Genomic DNA, 23,542 nt, shown 5'->3' with positions numbered 1-23,542 from the left:
GAGCCACAAGACACGTTGAAGGAATTGTTTACATCACCATGACAACCGCCAGTGTTTGGTGTCTCCGTGGAGACCGTTATAAATAAATCTCCTTAGGGAAGCACAGCAGTCCCACGAGAGAACAACTTCACTTATTTTATTTACTTCTATCTTTAATTAATGTAAAGCTAGATTATATTTAAAAGCCATAATGTCAATAAATACTAGACACGGGCTTCCTTTCCTGCCAGGAAACTCATTTCGGGATTTAACGGTGAGAAGCTTTAACCTGTAACGTTAGGCCTTGTTCTTTTTTTTCTTTTTTCTTTTTTAATTGAGCTGCATTATTAAACCTTCATAAATGCTTTTTAAGACAAATTTTAGATTTTTGTTGTGAATTAACGAATTATAAGTTCATTTGTTTTTCTTTTATTTATTCTTTAAATCTATATATTTTACAGATTATCAAATATAATTAAAGGCTATTATATATTGATCCATAATTTCGTGATTTCTGTGCTGTCATCCAGAAATCCGCTTTCCACAGAGCTCAGACTCTGGATTTTAAGAACGGTTACGCTCTGCCCCGGCGGCCCGCGGTCGGTACCGGACAAGATCCGCTGCTGTCGGTGAACATCAGTCACAGCGAGAGGAACCAGCTGATCAGAGACATCCCGAACCTGACCTACGGGACCGACACACACCGACCCCCGCCGCTCAGCTTCATACCGGCCCACGCTGCTTACGACAAGAAGGTGACACTATCTCTCTGTCTGTCTGTCTGTCTGTCCGATCTGTCTGTCTTTCTGTATGTCTCTCTCTTATGTCTGTCTGTCTGTCTGTCTGTCTGTCTGTCTCTTGTCTGTCTGTCTGTCTGTCTGTCTCTTGTCTGTCTGTCTGTCTGTCTGTCTGTCTCTTGTCTGTCTGTCGTCTGTCTCTCTTTTGTCTGTCTGTCTGTCTGTCTCTTGTCTGTCTGTCGTTTGTCTCTCTTTTGTCTGTCTGTCTGTCTCTTGTCTGTCTGTCATCTGTCTCTCTTTTGTCTGTCTGTCTGTCTCTTGTCTGTCTGTCGTCTGTCTCTCTTTTGTCTGTCTGTCTGTCTGTCTCTTGTCTGTCTGTCGTTTGTCTCTCTTTTGTCTGTCTGTCTGTCTCTTGTCTGTCTGTCGTCTGTCTCTCTTTTGTCTGTCTGTCTGTCTCTTGTCTGTCTGTCGTCTGTCTCTCTTTTGTCTGTCTGTCTGTCTGTCTGTCTGTCTGTCTCTTGTCTGTCTCTTGTCTGTCTGTCGTTTGTCTCTCTTTTGTCTGTCTGTCTGTCTGTCTGTCTCTTGTCTCTTGTCTGTCTGTCTGTCTGTCTGTCTCTCTTTTGTCTGTCTGTCTGTCTCTCTTTTGTCTGTCTGTCTGTCTCTTGTCTGTCTGTCTCTTGTCTCTCTCTTGTCTGTCTGTCGTCTGTCTCTCTTTTGTCTGTCTGTCTGTCTGTCATCTGTCTGTATATCCATCAATCTATCATTCTGTCTCTATCTAACATTCTATCTATCTATCTACCCATCGTTCTATCATTCTACCATTCGATCTGTCTCTGTATCGATATCTCTCTCTCATTAAATCAGAACCATCCTCTCACCTTTACCCTTTGACCTTCAGGTGCTGCGTTTCTATGGTTACTTCCGGCAGGAAGTGTTGCACTCCCCGGATGAGCACTTCCGCATCCGTCCGGTGGTGATTTATTATCACCTGGAGGACGACAGCATGTGTGTGACCGAGCCTCCGGTGGAAAACTCTGGAATTCCTCAGGGAAAGCTGATCAAACGTCAGAGGCTGCCCAAAAACCAGCGCGGAGATCTGTACCACTGGAAAGACCTCAACGTGGGGATAGACATGAGCTTGTTTGGAACGGTCTACAGGATAACACACTGCGATGCCTTCACACAGGTGCACACACACGCACACACACACACTGATTCTACTAGAATGCTGCTTCTGATGGGTTTGGTTTGATATGTGTGTGTGTGTGTGTGTGTGTGTGTGTGTGTGTGTGTGTGTGTGTAGGACTTCATGGAGAGTCAGGGAATAGAACTAAATGAGTCAGAGTCTATTCCCAATGATCCGTACACCATCCGGAGAGTTCAGGCTCAACAAACCCACATCACACCTTATGACCACAATCATCAGCTGGAGCGCTTCCTCGCCCTGGATCGACAGGTAAACACACACACACACACACACACACACACACACACAGACAAATGAATGTATTTAAAGTCTTTCCCTGGTCATTTCTCTGCTGTCTCCAGGTGCTGCGTTTCTATGCGCTCTGGGACGACTCGGACTCTCTCTACGGGGAGAAACGGCCTGTAATGCTGCATTACTATCTGGTGGACGATTCGGTGGACATCTGCGAACATCACGAGGCCAACAGCGGCCGGGACCCGTTCCCAGTGCTGCTCCACAGACAGAAGGTTCCCAAACACATCAAATCATCCTGCGGTGAGATTTCAACACGAGACAAACCTGCTTCAGTTTTGGTGCTTTTTATGTTAACTGGAGCTTGGACACACTAAATCAGTGGATCCCAAATTTTGTCAGCCAAACCCCTTTGATGGGAAATTTTTATTTTATTTTATTTTATTTATGGCTGCAACTTGGCCAAGTGTATTACATGTATTTTAATATATATATATATATATATATATATATATATTTATATTTAAAATATACATATTATCTTACATCACAAGTTACCGATGTTTATGGCTTGACTCTATTTATTTTAATTAAATCCCAGTCTTTTTGATAATGCCACTGAGCTATATCACATTTTGACAAATTTTGCAGCCATAACTAAGTACATTCATAAAAATAAAATAATCAATGAAAAAATATAAAAGACTGTACAGTTAAAATTAAAGGAACAAAATCATGAATAAAGGAGGAAAAAGTAAAACAAAAACGAATTCAGGATTAATTGTATTTGCTTTAGCAATTTGTTTATTCCTTATGGCGAATCCTCTCTTCTTCTCGACGCAGAGCCGTTCCCCAGCTGTGTTCTGGAAGTTTCTCCTCAAGACGTGGAGGAGTATTTCTCTCCTGGAGACTTCAGGGTCGGTGAGGAGGTCACGCTGATGGGGAGGCGCTTCCTGCTCTATGACTGTGACGACTTCACCCGGAAATACTATGAGCAGAATCACCCCGACATCCTGCTCAAACCACTTACTGTAGACACCAGAACACAGCAAGACATCACGAAGGTCAGAAAATCACTGTTGATTGGGCTAATATCACATCTCATCTTAGTAAAAATTGTTTTTTCTTTACATGCAAATTATTATTATTTTTTTGTCATTTTATATGATCAATCTTCCACTTTCCACAAGTGATGGTCTGAATGATTCATTAGCAATCTAGAAAATACATTTCTAGAAAATAACAAAAAGTTACACACAGGGTTAGAAATGATTGCAAGCCTTATAAAATCAATGTTAACATTTCAATGTTAATAACAAATTGTATTATTTAATATTTTTGTAATTTCTAGAAAATAACTAAATGTTCCAAATGTTATTAAGAGGGTTGAATTTTTGTTAAAGCCTTATATGAAAGAAATGTTACATTATTTTTAATGTTGATCACAAATTGTATTATTTTGTTTTTTAAGTTAATTTCTAGAAAGCAACACATTTGTCAATATCCAAATGTCAATAGCAGGATAGTAAAAAATAGCAAGCCTCATATAATTATCACATTTTAAATTTTAATACATTTTTATTTTTAATAATATCATTTATGTTCTAGAAAATAACAAAATGTTTAAAATGTTGGTAACAGGGCTGGAAAAATGGCAAAACTTACATAAAATATAAAACAGATGTTTTCTCTATAACCTCATTTTTGATTTACTGAAGAAAAAAACAAAAAAGCCTATTTTGCACCATGTTTGTGGAATAAGAGTATATTTTCCAAGCCGCCTGTTTGTGAGGTATATGATGTGTAAATGTTCATCCAGATATTGGGTCTGTCCCTGTGTTTTCTGATCCTGTCCCGCAGGTGATTCCGCCGTATAATGGCTTCGGTTCACTGGAGGACTCGTTACAGAACTGTCTGTCCCTGATTCCTGAACCGCCCAAGAAAGACGTGATCAAACTGCTGGAGAACGACAACAAAGTCCTGCGTTACATGGCAAGGCTGGTGAGAGTACAGCTCATTTGGATCATTCCTTTACTGAATATTGTGCTACAACAACACAAGCAGGTAAACAGTATCTGGAGTACTCCATTCTGATTGGTCAGTTGCGGGTGCCGTCACTCTTCCACACCAAACCAGTGCTACTTTCATGTCTCGTATTACATGTCATCAAAACCAATTCAATCGATGAGTTTTGGCCTATATAATGCATCATCCCTCCACAGCTTTATTGCTTTGTAAATGTAATGAACTTTTCTTTATTTAATTTAAGATAATATACAAGTAAAATAAAAAATAAAAATGTTTGTGTATTTGTTTATGTGGTAAGTAGCTCCAGCTCATGTCCAGTTCTATTCACAATGTCGGTTTATTCTGCACCGACTCTACATTCGTCCTTACAACATTCTCGTCTGCCACAGGATTCCCAGAATCCCCTGGATGAGGGCAGACGCTTCATTCTGTCCTACTACCTGTCTGATGACATGATCAGCGTCTTTGAGAGATCAACACGTAATTCCGGCATCATTGGAGGAAAATTCCTAGAGAAGACTCGTGTCCCAAAACCAGGAAGCTCTGTGGAAAACCCAGAATACTTCGGTCCTGCAGACTTCTATATTGGAGCGACTGTGGAGGGTATTGAGCAGTGACATCACATCCTGGGAATCATCCCTCTCCTGTTTTCTCATGCTGTCCTGTTCTTTCTCTGCAGTGTTTGGCCATCGGTTTGTCCTGATGGATGCTGATCGTTACGTGTTGAGTTATCTGGAGTCACTGTCCCATCACATCCCTGAACACACTCTCTCTTCACTGAGACAGAAGTTTGGGGTCAGTAGAACCTCAGACCAGGAGGAACAACATGAAGGTAAAACATGAAGCATAAAAATAAAGGTTCTTTATCAGCTTTGATGGTTCCATGAAGAGCCTTTAACAATTAAAGGTTCTTTAGAGCATTCAAATATTTTTATCTTAAGTACTGTTCACAAAAGATTCTTTGGGGGAATCAAAAATTGATCTTTCAAGGCATCACTAAGAATATCCTGATTTCGCCATATGGCAAACTATATATATATTGTTAAATACATTTTTAGAAATATATTTGCTAAAAAATATATGTAAATATTTTTATTCTACCAATAGATTTTTGGAAGTATATTTTAAATATATAAATAAATATAAAATATCCATCCATGTTTGCATTTAATGTAGGCTACTGTAAGATTGGAAAAGTTTTTCTTTCCCCTGGAACACATTCGAAAATATATTTTGGTATACATTTTTTTTTTCTCATTGAACTCACACCATATATTTAAAATATATTTTGTCCAGAAAAAAAATGCTGTATGGGTTGGATCCTTTATTTAAAGTGCACAGCCTTCAGTTGCATAGCCAAGATCCTGGGAAATGGAGCATTCATGATTGTGTTTCTGTGCTCGTCTTCACAGCTGAGACTGATGGAGCTGCGGCCGTCCTCCAGAACTGAGATCTGCTCTATAATGCTTCCCATCATCACAAGAGACCAACATAAATACTTTTTTTTTTTTTTCTCTTTCGTGTTTGTTCTTTTTGACGTTGAGATTTTTCATGTACTGTGGTGTTAATGTGCAATAAAGAGCATAACTATCTTTTACTTATGAACATTAAGGCTGGAAAAAATTAAAAAATAATAAATATTGAGGTAAAATTTATGGTCTTACATGCAAATCTTTTTTGTGTGTGTACAATTACAGGTTTAGATGTCTGATTAGATATTATCCTACATAAGGATGCCTTGTGCAATACAACAAATGAAAAACCTTGAACTGGAGATTTTTCTGAATGAGTGTATATTCATCAGATGCGCGATGCATAAACGCTAAGACGCTTACAAGTTAGTCATCTAGAAGAATGTGAATTCTTAAAACTTTTTCTAAAATTGTTCTTGAGTATTCTTTTGAACTAAAGTAAATAATATTTCAGAAAATGAAATGACAGTTTAAAAGAAATGTATTTTCAAAAATATTTTGTGAATCCAGCACTTTATTTATAGTATCAATATTTTTTGCAACCGTGTTATATTAAATTTAAATTAATTCCTACAGTAGTTGTATTGAATTTGTTTTTGCATTACAGAAATTAAAGTTGTGTTTTTTTGCACTGAAAACAATTTACCTAATTGTACAAAAGTTAATTTGTAAATTAGTTTTAAATGTTATTTTCAGTTTAAACTGATTTTATTAAAAAAAAAAAAAAAAAAAAAAAAGAAACAAAAATAGGCTTTTCCTCAATGCAAAACTTTTTTTTTCTTTTTTTGATGAAACATGACAAGAACAAATTTTCATCAGGTTTCCATCCATTATCAGTTTATGTGATGAAATAAACAATGAAATGAACAAATGATTAAACAATTCTGCAAAGACAGAAAACTCAAAATTTCACTATTCAAAAAGGGTCAATATTTATAAAGCATCGTCACATACAATCAAATATCAAACTGCATAAAAGTACAAAACAAATCTGAGTGAAGTTTGCCGTTTTCAGGGTCCTGATCCTACCTCGAACATGATTTTCTCTCGTTTCTTTGCTGGGTTTTTATTTTTGGATTGTCATGTAAATCTTTTGATCTCACAATAGCACCTCAGATATAAATCATCTCAATAAGTGTCACTGCTAGGCCACCATAGTCGCCACTTTTGTACCTCAAAATACGCAGATACAGAAAAGCAAACTAAACTCAAAACAGCGCTTTAATAAAGAAAGACTGAGTGAAGTTCAGAAACATATGCGGAAGAAATAACATGAATACTGAAACTGGAAAGAGAAGTTTAGTACGTTGACCAGAGCCTGTTGAGGGTGCTGTCGTCACATGCACTTCTCTCTGATGTGGAAACAGGAAGCAGCAGATGAGCGGTTTCCTGTCCCCGTGCCCTCGATGTGTGGAGGCCATGTGCTGGAATGAGGCTGAAGTTTAGGGCGTTTTGATCTTCTTGAGACGAGGGGATGTGCCGTTCTCTGCTTTAATCAGTCCATTCTCATGGTGACCAACTGCAGAACATACAAACAGCTTGTGTTCGAGAAGACGGACGCATAACTGAACAGAAGACAACATGTAACCAAAGACATCAGACCTACAAAACCAGTGTCTGTCATTCCTGAGGGACACGTATTGGCTTTCTCTCACACACACGGCTATTTAAATGTGGACATTACATACTTCTATTGTTTTTATCTAAAGATAGATATTCACTTTTTAACCTAAACCCACCTCCAACAGAAAACGAAAAAAAAAAAAAAAATGTATATATATTTTTTTCTGACCAGTTTTACAACTGAGGAAGTCCCCAAAATTATTTTTTGACGATTTTGTCAGGTTTTGCTAACTTTTGTGTACAAATTAGCTACACACACAAAATAAAATTATATTATTGCCTCGAGGACAGTGAAGGTTCACCTAAAAAAAAAAAAAAAAAATTTTTTACAAAAGCCGTATGATTTTTTTCAGTAGACAATTCCAAGCTATTCACAATGTAATGATGAACGGATGAGTTTAGAGACCCCTGCTCTGACCTACACAGATGTTTGTAAAACAGTACTCGCATAACTACAACTTCAAAAGAATCATTTTACCGTCCATGTACCTTTCAGAGTGCGCTGCGTCTGTTGTTTAGCGGCCGCTCTCTTCCGGGCCGCCTGCTCCAGTCTCAGCTCACGCGTTCGGCTCAGCTGGAAACGGAAGAACTTCCAGAGCAGCCATGATTGAGTGAAACACACCACGAGCAACACCAGCAGCCTGTGTCAAACACACACACACAGCGTTATCCTCATGTCTGGGTCTCCACTATTAAAAAAATAAAATAAAACAAGTGTGAACATCGGTCTCACCTTATAGAAACGGTGTTGAAGTTTCCTGCCTCCAAATCAAAAGTCTGGTTTTCCGAACGAGCCAAACCGAAGCCCACGGCCAGGAACATCAGAGTCAGAGTGATCATCCGGGTCAGGACGAACCCGATGGACCACATCTCAAACCTACACAAGCATGTTATTCAGAGATATTTTGATATACACGGTCAAACATTTGAGGTCAGTGTCTACTGCTCATCAAGGCTGCATTTATTTGATCAAAAAATGCAGTAAAACTGTAATATTACAGTTTAAAATAACTTCTTTATTGGAGTATGTTTTTAAAATGTAATTTATTCCTGTGATCAAATCTGTATTTTCAGCATCATTCCTCCAGTCTTCAGTGTCACATGATCTTCAGAAATCAATCTAACATGCTGATTTGCTGCTCAGGAAACAGGTCTGATTATAAATTGTCCCGTTTTTTGTGGAAACCATGATACATTTGTTCCGGATTCTTTGACGAATAGAACATTCTAAAGAACAGCATTCATTTGAACTATTCGGTTACATTATAAATGGATTTACAGTCACTTTTTTATTCAATTGCATCCTTGTTGAATTTCTCTTTTAAAAACAACAAGTGCATGTGTGAGAGTACGTGTGGCTTACATTTTGTGGTGGTTTTCATCAATAAAGTAAAAGAGTCGAGACAGATGGAAACCCATCTCCGAAAGATACTGCAGAAACAGCAAAACCAGCCCGACCCGCGTCAAGCTTGAGAGAAATTAAAAATGCATTAAATAAAACACTCAAATATCTGATATTATAAACTAACAGTTTTTTAATAAAAATCCTATTTGAAGTATATATATATACACACACACACATAGGTTTTCACTGGTTTCATGTGTGACTGCGTCTATGGTTCATGTCTTACTTTAACAGATATGCAGCCAGAATGTGTAAGAGATAAAGACTAATGTACTGCAGCTGACGCGGGATTTCCTCCTATAAACACAAAAACACAATGTTTTCATTATATAGCAACACAATTTGATCATTAAATAGATTAATTATTATGTATATACATCGATCTCTCTCCCTGCCTCCTCTCATCTTCTCTTACCTTTCTCACTTTCTGGAAGTAAAGCTCAGGTAGTGCGTGAAGCCAGTACGCTAGCTGTGTGAGGTAGAAGAACTTCACCTGAAACCTGTCAGAAAGATGACAAGCTGACAGAACCAATCACAATCAAATCAACCAACAACACCGGCATACTTAGAGTTTCCATGTTTTTATTTGGCATGATATATATGGTGTTTGGATTAAGTTGTAACACCCACGAGACAATCTCACAAAAAAAAAGTTACATAGAAAATAAATATTTAACAAAAAAAGTTACAACTAAAAAACAAAAAATTTAAATCATAAAATTAAACAATTATTATGCACAAATGAAATGTTTTTAAGAATAAAAATAAAGTACTCGAAGCCAAATCATGGTTTAAAATTTTTTTATAGATTTTTATTAATTAAAATCTGCATAAATCCTATTCAACAAAAAAACCCCCGGAAAAATAGGTCGTTTATAATGATTGACCTCAATTGATTTTTATTTTTATATAACCGATACAAAATATTTGCATGTTTATGTGCCCGATAACCGATTTGCAGAACCGATATTTATTACATTTTATCAAGTAACTAAATGACTGATTGAAGAAAGAACATATTTCACTTGCGTTTTTTCTCTTTTCAGTCAATCTTTTTTTTTTAAGTGTAGAATATTTGTCTTTCATGTTAAATTTAATATTACAACAATAAAAAAAAGAAATTCCTACATGCGATCAATTCTCAAAACACCTATAAGATGGCGGTGTTTATCTGTGAATCCCATATTACAAAACTGATATCAGATTATGATAAAATGGATAAATATCGGGGGAAAATATCGGAAAATTTATATATCGGTCGATATCTAGTAATTTACAATTTATACATACATTCACAATATGAATTTGTAGGTGAAATTTGACCAAAATAATTTCAAAATGCAAACAATTGTCCCAAAAAAAACAGAAAAATTGAAAAATTGTGACCGTTTTCGTGAGAGATGCATGCTTCTTGTTTGTGTGAGCATGTACCTCAAGTGAACGTGAGGATAATTCTCCCAAAGGCTGCTGGGATGCAGAAGGTATCCCTCCTGTCAATCACAAATGATTAAGCGACATAAACAGAAAGTGGGATGTTTAATATGTTGTGTGTGAGATCTGGTGGCTCTTACTGTGGCGATGACATACAGACTCCATAAACTGGACACAAGATAAAACACACACAGCTGCCCAGATTCATTAAACTTTGTGTTTTTACTCTTCGACAAGTGAAGACGGCGGTTTACTTTCTGAAATGGAGCACACATCAGACAAAAAAAAATGCAAATTAATTAAAAAACGTGGTATGCACATTAAAGAATTTCAGCCGTGGCTTGCTACAAACTACATTACCCAAAATGCATTGCAGCACTTACATCTAGCACATACTCTTGCACCACTGCATGAAGGATGATGGTGATACAAAGATAGAAGATGACAGTGGCACAGTCTTTCCATCCATAAAGATACAGAGATACCTCTTCATCTGAAACACACACACACACGTTAGCTAATGTGTGTGATGCATCAGACATCAGCAGATCTGAGAGACTGTCATGAATGTGTGTCAAACCTGCGATCATGGTGCTGATGTTATACTGAGGCTGGATAAATAAAATGGCTGTTTTCGCTGTTGTCTGATAGAGAGAAAAGAGAGAATGATGTTGACTGAATAAAATAACTTTCATGCTCAATGATTAAAAAAAACAACACAGACACACACATATAGATCACATGATCTATAAATAATGTGCTGTCATACAGTTACAGCTGCATTTAAATAAGTTCAGATTTATAAGTCTTTTTCTTAAAACATTTAAAAACATTGTTAGAGACCTCCTGATTGTGTATTTTATTTGTATTGTTATTAAGAAGGAAGACAAAGACAAAAAAAAAAAACAGGGTTATTATAGCCAACTAAATAAAATAAAATGAACATTAACAACCAAAATATTAGTTGTCAAGTGAATATTCGTTTTCATTTAGTTTAAACAACTAAAACGAATAAAAACTACACAGAAATTAAAAGAGACAAAAGCATACAACTAAATTACTAAAACTTTAAAAGATACAAAACTAATTCTAAATAAATTTTATAATCATTTAAATGAATAACTATCATACATCTATAATAGTCTCAATGATACTAAAAATAACATGCAACTAAATAATACTGAAAGAAAAATTGGATGCATTAAAAAGTATTTTAATAACCTAATAATTAATTGCAACCAGTTATACTTGGTAATAAGTACTTATTTATTTAATGCATCCTTTTATAAAGTTTTTTTTTTTAATTTAAATTTAAAAGAAAAATGTTATAAAAAATGACATAAAATGTTGTCAAAATAGTAGCTTCTTAAAATAAATCTAGTGGAAGCAGTGTGATTATGAATACTATAAATATAATACAAATAGAAATATTTTATAAATACTGATCAGAGGACTAGCATGCACATTGTGCAGAAAGCATGAACAGTAGAACTGGCATTTCATACAATTGCATTTTAGCAGTTTGATCCATGAAAAATTGCAAAACAAATCAACTGGCTTTCCACTGCTGTGCTTCTTAAAGTCACAGAAGCGTCTGGATGAAGCACAGATGTTGAAAGCAGCAGGTGTGTGAAACCACAGATGTGAAGAGCAAAACCCATCTGAACACAGATAAAATGCATGCAATAAAATCGAAGAGTTTCATTCAGTGCTTCTGAAAGTTTGCCAGCGGCCTAATACGACAAACACGGGAAGACTGTTTGTCTAGAAACTTGAAATGCATATTTTCTGCTTTTGATCACTGGATTACATGCGACAGATCACGATGCATATGAATATGAAGCGTTTATAAAACTTCAGGAATGTCAATCAAACTGGAAGCGTGTTAGAGATTTGACGTGGCACTTCAGAGGAAGCATGAACAACTTCATAAAACTCACATTCTCCAAAATAACACCTGGTTCATGTTCATATTTCACAGATTACACATTATGTGATATGCTTTAAGAACCTTCTGTATCTAAAATTCAAGGGCCCAGGTGATGGTGACAATGTTTTGAATAGAGTCAAAATATATTAATTTATTTTAATGCACTGAACTCAACCAGAGTGGTGTTAAATATATACTTTTAATGTAGATGAAATACATAATGTGTGTCTTAACTTACTTTTGAGTAGATGGTGATGAATTCAAAGGCTTTAAACATTTAATTAAAAGTGGAGTGTGTCAGATTTATGTCTGTTTTTAAGCTGCACATCTAATTTTGATTTAACAGTAAGACGACATGAAGAGAGAGAGAGAGAGAGAGAGAGAGAGAGAGAGAGAGAGAGACAGAAAAACAGCTGGCTGAGACACAGACCAGAAGAAAAAAAAACGAGAATCCCAAACTTTTTTTAACTCACCTCAAACATCAGTCCAATCAAAATGAAAATCACCAAACTGAACACAATGTCCGCGTGATTCTGAATGAGAAACTCTTGGCTGAAGAAAGGATAACTCTTGTTTCTCCTGCGAAAAGCCATTTTACAAGTTAGCGATTTTCAGCAGGGCTTTTTTTTCCTCCAAATCTAAAACTTCCACGAATCACTCCAAACTTCAGAAAGCGCACTGCGCATGCGCGCTTTAGCCACGAATTGAATGTAGCGCGCATGCGCAGTAAGAAGCTATGAATTACTCGTGAGGGTAACAATGTAGGATTTTTTTTTTTTCACAAATTATTTTACATTCCAAACATAATCATTTTAATGTTATTAATTATTTAATTATTATTATATTAAAATAATAAAATTATACATTAATTAATTTTTTTTTTAAATCGCAAAAACCCTAATCATGATCGACTGTGATTGGTCTATCCTTACCAGAGCTGAGAAAAGTAACACGTACCACGTGACAGTACAGCAAAAACTACAGAAGCTGGTGGAGACATATTAAAATAAGTTCATTGTTCCTGTAAAGTTAATTTAATGGCTAAATGGAATTCACCAGATGACCAAACAATCCACATACAGGAAAACCAAACAAACTTTCATTCACATTATCTGCAAACCTCTATAATCTTATGGCTGAATTTGCATTGAAATTATTGACCTGTTTAGGGGACACAACCCTGCACTACAGTTCAAGCACAGACATCTTTCAGATGTATGCAAATAACAATTATTAGATAGTATATACACTCTCATGAAAACAACTGAATACACACACACACACACACTGAGCACTTAAAACAGTGAAAACCATTCCATTTTAGTAAAATACCCCTGAAATCTGTATAAGCCTTGAGCTCCTGTCAGAGGGAAATGCATCAAATATACAAAATCTTTGTAAGTATCTTTTTTTTTTAGATGTCATTTATACAGTTGTGTTACAGTAGCACCATGCACATTTGATAAATATTTAAAAAAATGAATATGTATGTATATATAAATTTAAATGAAATAAAAATCATAATAAATAAATAACATTCCAAATCAGAGTGCAGATGTAACACTTTTAACGCCCAAAATAACCAGGAGAAATAATAAATTTTATAGTAGGGTTAAGGTTAGGTTTTGAAACCTGAAAGTACAAAATGACTTCATGAAACTCCATCTATGTACTTCAGTATGTTTTTGTGTTGTATTAGATAATCGCTACAATATTTGACATAACAAAAGAGCAGTGAAATGGGATGAGATTATATAACAGGAAATCCAGGTTAAAATGTGATATTATCTATACATTTCTGTAATCTGTCATTTCTGAGAGTAAATCTTTGCTAGATCAGATGTTTTCACGGATCTCTAAATCTAGAGAATTTAGAGCTCTATAGGAATCCGGGTAAACTATGGGATTTCAGATGTTTTTATTTTTTTACTCCCACCAGATGGAGCTAATCTGCCTTAAAAAAAAATTGATTTTAAAAGAGTTGACTCTATTTTAACTTGAAATACTGCCATAATTACAAAGTATAGGAAAATATTAGAATGCATTTTTTTTTCAATGAGAAAAATGTATCATAATTATTGCATAAATATCAAATATTACTATGCAATTCTCTTAAAATACATAAGAAAATAAAATATTATCAAACAAAAAGATATTAAATTGATTTAACTGGAAAAAAAAAGAAGAAAAAAATCATTTCAGGTATCCGGCTATTCTGACCACAAAAAAAAAGTGTGACTCCCAAATGACCAGTACCAGAGGGTTACATGTGTTATATTCTATTTAATGGTTGTTTAAATAGCAAAATATTCTGAAATACTGTAAAAAAAAAAAAACATTTTTAAAAAATCAAGAAATAACACAGCTGGAAAAAAAGATCATAAAAAGTATTAAGCCACTGTTTTAGGCAAAATAAGTTGCATTATGTACAATTATAAATTGTGCCAGTTTTCTGCAGTTTGTCATTTATGAAAATACTCTTGCACTGAGCAAATCTAACTTCATTCAATAGCTGACTTTCGTCTGAATGCTTGCTTGGTTTTACTGTGTTATTATATAAATATGATATTACACAAATATGATGATATTGGAAAAACAAAAATAAAACCCAGTGTGACAATTAGCCCCTAGCTCCTCTAAAAGCTATATAACATCTTTTGCCAGTGGTTTAGTTAACACATAAATCCAGAGACTGCAACATTTAGTACTGTGCATTTACATAGATGTTATTCATATAACATATATTACATGCTATCATTCAATTTTTGGGTCAGCAAGATTTCTATGTCTTTAAGCACACAGAGGCTGCAATAATGTGATCAGAAATACAATATAAACAATATTGTGAAATGTTGTTAAGATTTAAAATAACTGTTCTCCATTTGAATATATTTTCAAAAAAGTAATTTATTCCTGTGATGCAAAGCTGTATTTTTAGCATCATTACTCCAGTCTGTAGTGCCATATGATCCTTCCGAAATCATTTTAATATGCTGATTTGCTTCTCCAGACACATTTCTCATTATTTATCAGTGGATAGTTTTTTTTTCCAGGATTCTTTGATTTATAGAAAGTTCAAATGAACAGCGTTTATTTGAAACATATGTTTTGTTACATTATAAATGTCTACTGTTATTTTTAGATCAGTTTGCATACTTGATAAATCAAATACTTGCTAAATCAAAGTGTCAAATGTATTCAATAATAGAATATCAGACAATTTACTGATCACCGTCCTGTTTAATGCAAACCTTTGGAGAAACAGAACTGGAAGATTCATGTGTGATTGTTTGGGCCTGTGCTGCTCCCTGCTGGACGACCTGCAAGTGCCCAGATCACGTGACACATCTTCTTTATAGACTCCGCCTCCATGCCAGCCTCTAGCTTCGCTGCACCTTCACTCAGATCAAACCTCTCGATCTCGTCATTGGCTCGGCACAGCTGAGAGGCGGGGCCTGTGAGGCTGGAGGCGGGGCAGAACTGGTGCAGGTGGATCTGCAGGCTGCACAGGTGTGTGTACCTGCGAGAGCAATGCGGGCAGCAGTGGGAGCGCGGTCTGGCATGAAGCCGTCTGTGCAGCTGCAGGTGGATGTGCTGGGTGAAGCTGGCGAGGCACTGTTTACAGACATACGGCCGTTCACCCGAGTGCAGCCGCAGGTGAGTCTTCAGGTTACTGCAGCTGCTGAAGCGCCTGCTACACACCTGCACACGATACACATCATATGAGTATTTGAGATCTCGTTTGATTCTCCCAGATAACAGTGAGAGGTTCCTCTGTGTGTTCTTACATGGCATTCATATGGTTTTTCTCCCGTATGAACCTGAATGTGCTTTTGAAGGTGAGCCAGCTGGGAAAAGTTCTTTCTGCAGATATTGCACATGTATGGTTTCTCACCGCTGTGAACCCTCAGGTGAACCTGGAGATCAGAAAGCCAAGAACCGAGAGAGAGTAATGTAAGAAATCGTTTTTAACATTTATAATAATCTGAAATTTTTATTGAACAGTAAATCGGTATATTAGAATTATTTCTGAAGGATCATGTGACAGGCTGGAAGTAATGATGCTGAAAATTCAGCTTTGATCAAAATAATTAAATTTTAATATATATTCAAATATAAAAAAGCTATTTTAAATTGTTGTAATATTTCACAACTTGTTTTTTGATCAAATAAGTGTGTGTGTGTGTGTGTGTGTGCGTGTGTGTGCATGTGCGTATATAAATATTAGATTAAAAGTTTTTATAAAGTTTTAAGTTTTAAAACTTAAGTTAAATAAAAAATGAACTGAGAACTAATGCCTTGACTACAATTGGAAATAAATAATATTTTATTTTATTTTATTTCAGATAACATTTATTTTTTTAAGTGAGAAAAATGATTTTTTAGCTAATTATAAACTTAATTATACATATATATATATATATATATATATATATATATATATATATATATATATATATATATATATATATATATATACATACATACATGCATATATATATAGTATCTTTTCAAAAAGCTTTAATTAAAAAAAATAAAGAAAATGTAAAGTAAAAATGACAAAACAGCTTATACTGTATATCATTATCATCTCGGACTTCCTTCATTGAACCACTAAATCTGAAATGAATAAATCAGAGACTTATAAAAGATAATAATCCAGGTACCTTCAGATTGGACAGCTGACTGAAGTTCTTCTCGCACACGTTACATTTATACTGGATCTTTCCATTCTGTCTCTGTAATGGATACGGTAAAGCCTTGCAACCAACAGTCTGTTGCTTTTGGCGGGTGGAGGTGGAGGCGGAGACACATGAGGAAGCCACGCCCATCTCAGGTGAGTCTCTCTGGCGTGTGATGTCATCAGCACTGGAACCTTCAGCCGGAGATGGATCGGTTGCATTACTGAGGTCTGACAGTTGTTTTGTGGAGCCTTTAGGATTATTTTCTCTCTTTGAGGAGTCTGTCACTTTAATTTTGGGGTTGCCTGTATTAGTCAATGCTAATGAAAGATGATTCTCATTGGATGTTTGATGCAAGAGAGATGGATACATGTGGATTGGTGGAATTTTATGGAACATGTGTGGTGTTGTTTGGCCAAATCCCATTGGCTGATGTGATGGCGCGTATTGAATAACAGACCATATATACTTTGGCATAGAGGATTGTGGGATTGCTGAGGTGTATACATCTTCTTCTACACTAGAGGCCATTTTCAAGTTCAAAGGGACCTCAGAGATGACATTAGTCATTTTAAATAGAGGTAATTTTAGATTCTGCAGGTCTCTGGTCACTTTTTCTCTATATATCGTTTGCGTGATAGCACTAAACGGTTTGTTTGGAGGAGTTTCAGTGTGACGATCAGTACAGGGATCCAAATCCAGGATCTCAGTGACCGTGTAACCTCGCTTCCTCTTCCTCACTTGATCTTTACCTTGAGAAGAAGCTGAAGAAAAGAAACATAAATCAGAAACATTTGAGTGAATGGTTCAAATAAAAGAAAAATCCTTAAGGCAAGACACCCCAGCTGAATAGGGTCAAAAATTTTTTTTACTATATCCCCAGTTCAGTGATTTCATTAAGAATTGCAAAAAAAACAACAACAACAACAACAAAATTATTACAGGTTTTCTAAAAGGTTATGTTTTAATATGATGTATCATCTAATTAAATATGCACCAATTTGCTTACATTTACAGAACAGAAATGTGATCATTGAATCAAGCCAGGTTCAAAATGCTTATTTCTTTTTATGGACCTTTTCCAGTTAAAGGTTTTTCCTGAGGGGATTTCGGATTTCTCTTTTTTACTCCTTAAATCAGAAAATTTGGTCAACAGCTAAATGTCTTCAGGAATAAAATGTCCAAAACCATATGAAATATATGAACAACCCCTTCAGGGTATAGATATGAGCCTTGAAAAACAGCCTTGAAAGATATGCATTGTATTTGAAATCTACAAATGCAGATAGATCAAGTGCAATAAAATCAACACTTAAAAGTGTATTTGTGATGTTTTCTTCCACACTAGTCCAAAAGAAAACATACTTTGGAAGCAAAATAACAAAAAATCTCATAATAAAAGATCAGATGAAAGATTCAGTCATCACATGGTTAAACAGTCTTGCGATAAATGTGTTAAATATAGTAGTATTAGAATTTAAAGTTGTAATCCCATGTGACAGCACAATATATTACTAATAAAATAAATGTATTAATTCAAATAATTAGTATTTCAAATAATTCCAGGTGTCAGAAGAGCATTAAACTGATGTGGCTGTCACTCACAGTGTGTGGGAGGTGCTTGCTTTAGACAGGCAGTTCTGAGGCTGGTGCTCATTGGCTGCTCGTGTTCTAGGCTCCGCCCCACCAGTAGCTCCTCCCCCGGCATTAGAACCTTCATGGCATAGAAGTAAATCTGCATTCCGATTTGGAATGCGGCAAGATTCTGTTGCCCAGGAGACGAAGCATAGTTTACAAAGCGCATCCAGTTGCTGCAACTCTCATTCTCACAAGACAGGAAGTGATGCAATCGCCCCTCTAAGAAGATCTTTGAAAGTGAATGAAAAAAGAATTAGCACTGACGTTTTCACAGAAGATTTAAAATGATACATTGAAGAATCAGGGGTTCTTTTTTTCTGCCTTTATCATCCACCAGTATTAGTGTGAGCAATCGTAATAATTATGCTTAGCAAGCACTATTAAGCATCCTGACAGGTTTAGGAAATTAAACTGTTTGAGATTAGAGTTTCATCTGTTTGTGCGAACGACTGTGTGAAAGTGAGAGGTTGTGGTTTAGTTGTTGATTCAGTCTTTTAGAACAGCTCAACTGTTTCACTTTACAACACCTGTTTCTCTCTATGTCTTGCTCTTCTCTCTTTCTTTTTTCAGTTTTAGTTCATCCAGTCTAATATTGAACTTAAGAGAACGCACATTTAGCATTTGATGTGGTTATACAGAGAGAAGAAATTCATTTCAATTTAAAGTTATATTTACCCCTCTTATATGATTTAGTATACAAAACGTATGTGTCACTAATGTTTTTGGTGTCATAGGATTTATTTGATTTATTTTACACAATCTCTGATGCTCACCAAGGCTGCATTTATTTAATCAGAAATACGGTAAGAACAGTAATATTGTGAAATATTAATACAGTTTAAAATAGATATTTTCCAATTTAATATACGTATAGTAAAATGTAATTTATTCCTGTGATGCGCAGCTGAATTTTCAGCACCATTCCTCCAGTCTTCAGTGTCACATGATCCTTCAGAAATTATTATAATATTCTGATTTACTGCTCAAGAGACATTTATTATTATTAGCAATGTTGAAAACAGTTGTGCTGCTTCATATTTTTGTAAATCATGTTGCATAGAGAGTTTAAAAGAACAGCGTTTATTTGAAATATCTTTTGCAACATTGTAAAATCTTTACTGTCACTTTTGATCAAGTTAATGCATTCTTGCTGACCCCTAACTTTTAAATGGTAGTGTTAATTCTGTCTAAATAACATAATGATTTTGTATAAACCTGACAATATAAGACATTTCTATAATATGCCATTTTTTTGGATGCATTTTTGCCCTGAGAAAATGAACTTATACAGTACATCAGAAATATTTCCTGAATGTGAGGTGTGAAATTCAATGGAACTGCAAGTGAATCAGAACTATCTATTAAGGTTTTCCGGAAACCTTGTTCTCTCTTTTTGTCTGTCTCTGTGTGTGTGTGTGTGTGTGTGTGTGTGTGTGTGTGTGCGCGCGCTCCTGTCAGCCACTTCCTTGCTGAGTCAGTGTGTAAAACACAAGTAGCTTTACTGGCACATGTAAGCGAGGAGCAGTGCGTCAGAAAAACCCAACACAAGCACACACCTCTGAAGCATGACTGGTAAATATGAACCCCAATGACTCAGAATGGTTCTCGATCTCTCTCACATATATATACACACACACAAACACACACGCTTCTTATCTTTCTCACACACTAACATACCATCCAGATGTGTTTCCTGTGGATGTTTGCAGGCATATCTTCAGGGTGAAGATGTTGTCCGAGCAGTGGGCCGAAGACGGTCCCTAATGGAATGACCTCAGTGGTGAAAACACCCACTACCTTCTGATGACAAAAAAAAAAAAAAAATATGTATTTGTTTGTGGTTAAGACTTTCTTTCCAATGAAATTTATACATATTTTGTACCAAACACAATTACATGTCAGTGTTATTTTAGTATCATTGAGATATTTTTATAGTTAATTTAATATTTTGTATTAGTTTTACAAATATTTTTGACATTTTATAAGTTTGAATTGTAGCTAAAGTTTTAATAATTTAGCTTTGTGTTTTTAATAAAAAAATTATATATAGTTTTTTTTAGTTTATATTTTAGTATTAGTTATTTTATTACATCAAATTAATTAAATGGTAATGAGAAATTATTGGTATTAACAGTTTAGTTTTAGTTGACTATAATACAGACATACATTTTTAAGTGTTTTTTAAGTGTTCATATAGGTTCATGCATGTACCTGATTGTGATATGCAAATGTGAGGTTTCTGGATAATGATGTCTGGGCTCTGGTTTCTTTCCACCCATCAAAGTCTGGCTCATCATCTTTAACATGATGCTTGTGCCGCACATCCACTTTCTGCTCCTCAGTTTGTACAGCGATGCTCTCGTTTGCTGTGGTTGGGAGTGTTTTTAAAGGCATAATCAAACCAAGTGGGGATTACACCTGTGAACGACAGAAAATCATACACATGATGATCAACGGAAGATAAAACTTGTTTTTCTGTATATCCTGTGCAGTTGTGTTCTGAGGGGTTACTAATTGATTTAAAGGAACAGTTCACCCAATAATTACAATTATCTGGAAAATTACCCTCAAGTCCTCTAAGATGTAGATAGCATTCCATCGCTTACTCAGAAATGGATCATCTGCAGTGAATGGGTGCCATCAGAATTTGAGTCCAAAAACATCACAGTATTTCACAGCACTCCAGTTCATCAGTTAATGTCTAGTGAAGTCAAATGCTACAGTATGTGTCTGTAAGACACAAATCCATCATTAATGTGCTTCTAACTTCAAACCATTAAAAACATACATTGCTTTCTCCAGTGAAAAAGTCCATCCTCTGGTTTCCATTGACATCAAAATCCACCAAAATATGTTTAGAACTGTTGTGGACTGTTATTGCTGGTAAACAATGCTTGATCTGTGCATAATTCTCAACCTTAATAATGGATTTGTTTCTTACAAACACACAGCTTTTGACTTCTCAAGACATTAACTGATGGACTGGAGTGGTTTGGATTAATTGTGGATTATTGTGATGTTTTTATCAGCTGTTTGGACTCTCATTCTGACGGCACCCATTCACTGTAGAGGATCCATTGCTGAGAAAGTGATGCAATGCTACATTTCTCCAAATCTGATGAAGAAAGAAACTCATCTATATCTTGGATAGCCTTCAGTATAAATCTGCATTTTTGGGTGAACTATCCCTTCAGTTATGAATTATTATTAACTGACGAGTCACTTGACAAAATTAACCATTTTGATAAATGAGATCTCAAATGCAGTTTTTTCAACTTCTCAAACTCTTAAGTTATACTTAGCTACCTTTATTTTATGGCTGTATCATATCTCAGTTGTATATTGTATTCTTCTAAGGAGTTTTAGAGGCAACTAAGACACAGTTGATGTAATCATTTTTTACTGATATTTTTTATTCCAATGCACGTGTTTAACAGGTCCACATCATTTCAGGCTGATGTGAGAATTCAGATTAGCAAAGAACTAAAACTGAAACTCAATACCAGAGCAGTCCTGCACGCACAGTGCTGCAACCACATCACACACGTCTCAGCACCTGACCTGAGGAGGTTTCCTTCAGACTGAGCTTCAGCTGATTCACACACACACACACACACACACACACAGACACACGATACCCTACAGACCAAATGCATGTTCAGATAGAGTAAAAAACACTTACTGTGGCTTCTGTTGAGTAAGTGAGTGTCTCTCCAGCCGTCTGTCAAGCTCTCTGTCTCTGTTTCTCTTGAATGTGTAGAAACTTGCGTTTTCATTCAGACATCATCTGAAGACAAACTCCACCCTGATATCTCCCTCCACCCCTTTGAGGCTTTCTCTTTTCCTCTCTCTGAATGTGCATTTCACAGAATTTTACATGTTCTCTACATGACATCTCAGAGGGTTTGATATCTATTTATATTGTTTCTCATAATCAGTGCTGAACAATGAGAATACCATTTACATGTATTACAGAGTTTCTCAGTCGCTTTGGAACATTTCTCAGATCAGAATCGAGATTCTCAAAACTAGTTCAATCTTCACATCATCTAGTCAGTTGTGCACATCATAAAAAGCAATTTCTCAGTCTTTTGAACAAAAATGCTTTTGCATGTTCATGCAGATGATTATGTACAGTTGTTTGCTGTTTCCTACATTAAATGCATATTATGAAAATAAAATATAATAATATATTATATCATGCTGGTTCTGTTGTCACAATCTGTCAAGCAGCATATTTTCCATTCATTTCTATTATGTTTTGGTTAATGTGTTCTGAATTGATGAATTGTGAAGGTGATTCTTACTAATGATGAGGAATGTAAGATGTTAAATCAGTGATCAACCAGATCAAAAACACAAAGAGGTAGAAGAAGCCAAGGATGTAGCAACCTTTCCCATTAAACAAGGCCACTAGATGCAGTCGAATATTGTGTCCTCAATCATTCAAACATTTACTATGGTATGTAGTAAATAAACAATGTGCACTATACTGTAATATTTTATATATTTACTGTAATGCATCATATTACAGTAGTCCACTTACATTTTACATTATACAGTAAATATACTTTATACAGATACACATATACATATATATACACACAGACAGTAATGTGTAGATTTGTACTATTGATGTATCATACAGGAAATGTGCATTTGTGCATTTTCAATCTGCCGTCAAAAAATGACTAAGCATTTTGACCTTGATCTTGTTCACGATCAGTGACTCGATGTGCTCATTGACATAAATACTTACTTTTACACATGCATTGACTTCTCCAGTGATTTTGAACAAGTTACAAGATTTTGCAGGTAATCCATTGTTGTGTGGTGCTTTTTGGATTCACTGTGTTGAGAAATGCACATAGGGGTTTGCAAATATCAAGAAAGATACAAGAAATGTACCAAAGAGACTGAGGACAACTATAATTCAGTTTATACAAATTAACCAGAATCCTGTATTGGCCCCTATGTTCGTTTTCAGCATTTTCTTTAATTGTTATATATATATTTTTCTCTAATGAAGAAGACACAAACTAAATTAACTATCGACTTTAAAGTTAAATAACTGTGTTGCAAGAACAAAATATTTTAAGAGTAGAAAAATGGCTTTATAAATGAATAGATAGATAGATAGATAGATAGATAGATAGATAGATAGATAGATAGATAGATA

At 35.3% G+C, this 23,542-nt stretch overlaps 3 protein-coding genes across 4 annotated transcripts; 1 reads left to right on the top strand and 2 right to left on the bottom strand.

Annotated features, from left to right (window-relative positions):
• Positions 1–52: 52 nt before the first annotated feature.
• efhc1 (EF-hand domain (C-terminal) containing 1) lies at positions 53–5,835 on the top strand. 2 transcript variants are annotated; one of them, XM_026247802.1, is made up of 10 exons: positions 53–253; positions 510–734; positions 1,615–1,902; positions 2,020–2,172; positions 2,265–2,457; positions 2,998–3,218; positions 4,015–4,155; positions 4,572–4,785; positions 4,862–5,014; positions 5,595–5,835. In XM_026247802.1, the coding sequence occupies exons 1-10, from the start codon at positions 191–193 to the stop codon at positions 5,630–5,632; spliced, it is 1,689 nt and encodes a 562-aa protein (XP_026103587.1). In that variant the 5' UTR covers positions 53–190; the 3' UTR covers positions 5,633–5,835. The 2 variants fall into 2 exon arrangements, with proteins under 2 accessions (XP_026103587.1, XP_026103586.1); XM_026247801.1 differs by having other exon boundaries at positions 4,015–4,218.
• Positions 5,836–6,857: 1,022 nt separating this feature from the next.
• On the bottom strand, positions 6,858–12,728 carry LOC113075080 (translocating chain-associated membrane protein 2-like). Its single transcript, XM_026247800.1, has 11 exons — positions 12,517–12,728; positions 10,694–10,757; positions 10,497–10,606; positions 10,254–10,370; positions 10,114–10,172; positions 9,098–9,182; positions 8,909–8,979; positions 8,641–8,745; positions 8,011–8,154; positions 7,767–7,918; positions 6,858–7,173 (listed from the first exon to the last, which is right to left on the bottom strand). Exons 1-11 carry the CDS (start codon positions 12,634–12,636, stop codon positions 7,097–7,099), a joined length of 1,104 nt encoding a protein of 367 aa, XP_026103585.1. The 5' UTR covers positions 12,637–12,728; the 3' UTR covers positions 6,858–7,096.
• Positions 12,729–15,106: 2,378 nt separating this feature from the next.
• Positions 15,107–22,202, bottom strand: LOC113075085 (PR domain zinc finger protein 1-like). Its single transcript, XM_026247806.1, has 7 exons — positions 22,046–22,202; positions 20,575–20,781; positions 20,041–20,163; positions 18,331–18,592; positions 16,711–17,489; positions 15,832–15,960; positions 15,107–15,745 (listed from the first exon to the last, which is right to left on the bottom strand). The coding sequence occupies exons 2-7, from the start codon at positions 20,755–20,757 to the stop codon at positions 15,320–15,322; spliced, it is 1,902 nt and encodes a 633-aa protein (XP_026103591.1). The 5' UTR covers positions 20,758–20,781; positions 22,046–22,202; the 3' UTR covers positions 15,107–15,319.
• Positions 22,203–23,542: the final 1,340 nt, after the last annotated feature.

This window comes from Carassius auratus, unplaced genomic scaffold (genome assembly GCF_003368295.1).
Source record: "Carassius auratus strain Wakin unplaced genomic scaffold, ASM336829v1 scaf_tig00016351, whole genome shotgun sequence".
Lineage (NCBI taxonomy): Eukaryota > Metazoa > Chordata > Actinopteri > Cypriniformes > Cyprinidae > Carassius > Carassius auratus.
Note: the sequence above shows the minus strand (reverse complement) of the source record. Positions and strands in the feature narration are given on the sequence as shown.

Excerpts from the sequence above, each read along its gene's own strand:
- efhc1 (XM_026247801.1), top strand. The coding sequence starts at position 191 with ATGTCAATAAATACTAGACACGGGCTTCCTTTCCTGCCAGGAAACTCA. Across the intron at positions 1,903-2,019 it reads ACTGCGATGCCTTCACACAG|GACTTCATGGAGAGTCAGGG; the intron begins GTGCACACACAC and ends GTGTGTGTGTAG. Across the intron at positions 2,173-2,264 it reads TCCTCGCCCTGGATCGACAG|GTGCTGCGTTTCTATGCGCT; the intron begins GTAAACACACAC and ends TGCTGTCTCCAG.
- LOC113075080 (XM_026247800.1), bottom strand. The coding sequence starts at position 12,636 with ATGGCTTTTCGCAGGAGAAACAAGAGTTATCCTTTCTTCAGCCAAGAG. Across the intron at positions 8,155-8,640 it reads GATGAAAACCACCACAAAAT|GTTTGAGATGTGGTCCATCG; the intron begins GTAAGCCACACG and ends ATGCTTGTGTAG. Across the intron at positions 7,174-7,766 it reads GACGCAGCGCACTCTGAAAG|TTGGTCACCATGAGAATGGA; the intron begins GTACATGGACGG and ends TATGTTCTGCAG.
- LOC113075085 (XM_026247806.1), bottom strand. The coding sequence starts at position 20,757 with ATGCCTTTAAAAACACTCCCAACCACAGCAAACGAGAGCATCGCTGTA. Across the intron at positions 20,164-20,574 it reads CATTTGCATATCACAATCAG|AAGGTAGTGGGTGTTTTCAC; the intron begins GTACATGCATGA and ends TTTTGTCATCAG. Across the intron at positions 17,490-18,330 it reads GCAAGCACCTCCCACACACT|CTTCTTCTCAAGGTAAAGAT; the intron begins GTGAGTGACAGC and ends TCTTTTCTTCAG.